At 43.7% G+C, this 1,188-nt stretch overlaps 1 protein-coding gene across 1 annotated transcript; it reads left to right on the forward strand.

Annotated features, from left to right (window-relative positions):
- The first annotated feature begins 442 nt into the window (after nucleotides 1–442).
- Nucleotides 443–844, forward strand: LOC132048951 (uncharacterized). The gene has a single exon (XM_059439631.1). The coding sequence runs from the start codon at nucleotides 443–445 to the stop codon at nucleotides 842–844; it is 402 nt and encodes a 133-aa protein (XP_059295614.1).
- The last annotated feature ends 344 nt before the right edge of the window (nucleotides 845–1,188 follow it).

Genomic DNA, 1,188 nt, shown 5'->3' on the forward strand with positions numbered 1-1,188 from the left:
TATCTTGGTTGTTGTGGATTATGTGTCTAAATGGGTAGAAGCGGTGGCTTTACCCAACAATGAAGTCAAGAGTGTCATGGGGTTTTTGAAGAAAAACATATTTACTTATTTTGGTACTCCGAGGGAAATAATCAGCGATGATGGTTCTCACTTTTGCAATAGAGCCTTCGCTAGGCTGATGGAGAAGTATGGTGTGAAGCACAGGGTTGCAACCCATTATCATCCTCAGACGAGTGGGCAGGTTGAAGCTCTTTGGACCTATCGGACTGCCAATGCAAATAGGACTAACTGGGATCGAAAACTTGTTGATGCTCTTTGGACCTATCGGACCGCCTACAAAACTCCGATTGGGACTTCTCTTTTCAAGTTGGTTTTTGGCAAAGCTTATTATCTGCCAGTTGAGCTTGAGCGTAAGTCTATGTGAGCCTTGAAGAAGCTGAATATGGAATGCGATAAAGAAACTAAACTTCGATTGTTTCAACTCAACAAGATGGATGAATTTTGGTACCAGGCCTACGAGAGTGCAGCATTGTACAAGGAAAGGAAGAAACACTATCACGATAAGAAGATCCTGAAGCGAGAATTCTATAAGGGTGATCTTGTCCTACTGTATAATTCCATATTGAAGCTGCTACCAGGCAAGTTGAAATCAAGGCGGTCCGGCCCTTTAGAGATGGTAAGTGTTTCACCCCATACGGTGATTGAATTGAAGTCCGGAGATGGAACTCGGACACTTAAGGTGAGCGGGCAGTGGGTGAAGCACTACCATGATTGTATTGATGGGGATAGAATTGTTGATAGGTATCGGTTGAAGCATCTGGGAATGGATCCTGATCCAAAATAGAATGGTACCACCGTCGTGCCACGACGTTAAATTAAGCGCTTCTTGGGAGGCAACCCAAGTTTAGATTTATGTATTTTTCTTGGTGTGTTTGTTTTATTTTTAGTAGTGTTTTGCCTTTGTGTTTGAAGGGTGTTGAGTATTAGGTGCTGAAACTCAGGAAACTGATCAAGTGGATCACAACGCACAATGAAGGACCGTAAGGACCGTCGAATTGCGACGGTCCCGTCATTGTACAAAGGCGATCTGCAGGAAAGGGGTTCTGAGAGTTAGCAACTTGCAAGTTTTAGATATGCTGACTGACAGGTAAGTCGACGGACCATCAACATTCGACGGTACCATCATTG

Source organism: Lycium ferocissimum, chromosome 3 (genome assembly GCF_029784015.1).
Source record: "Lycium ferocissimum isolate CSIRO_LF1 chromosome 3, AGI_CSIRO_Lferr_CH_V1, whole genome shotgun sequence".
Classification (NCBI taxonomy): Eukaryota; Viridiplantae; Streptophyta; class Magnoliopsida; order Solanales; family Solanaceae; genus Lycium; species Lycium ferocissimum.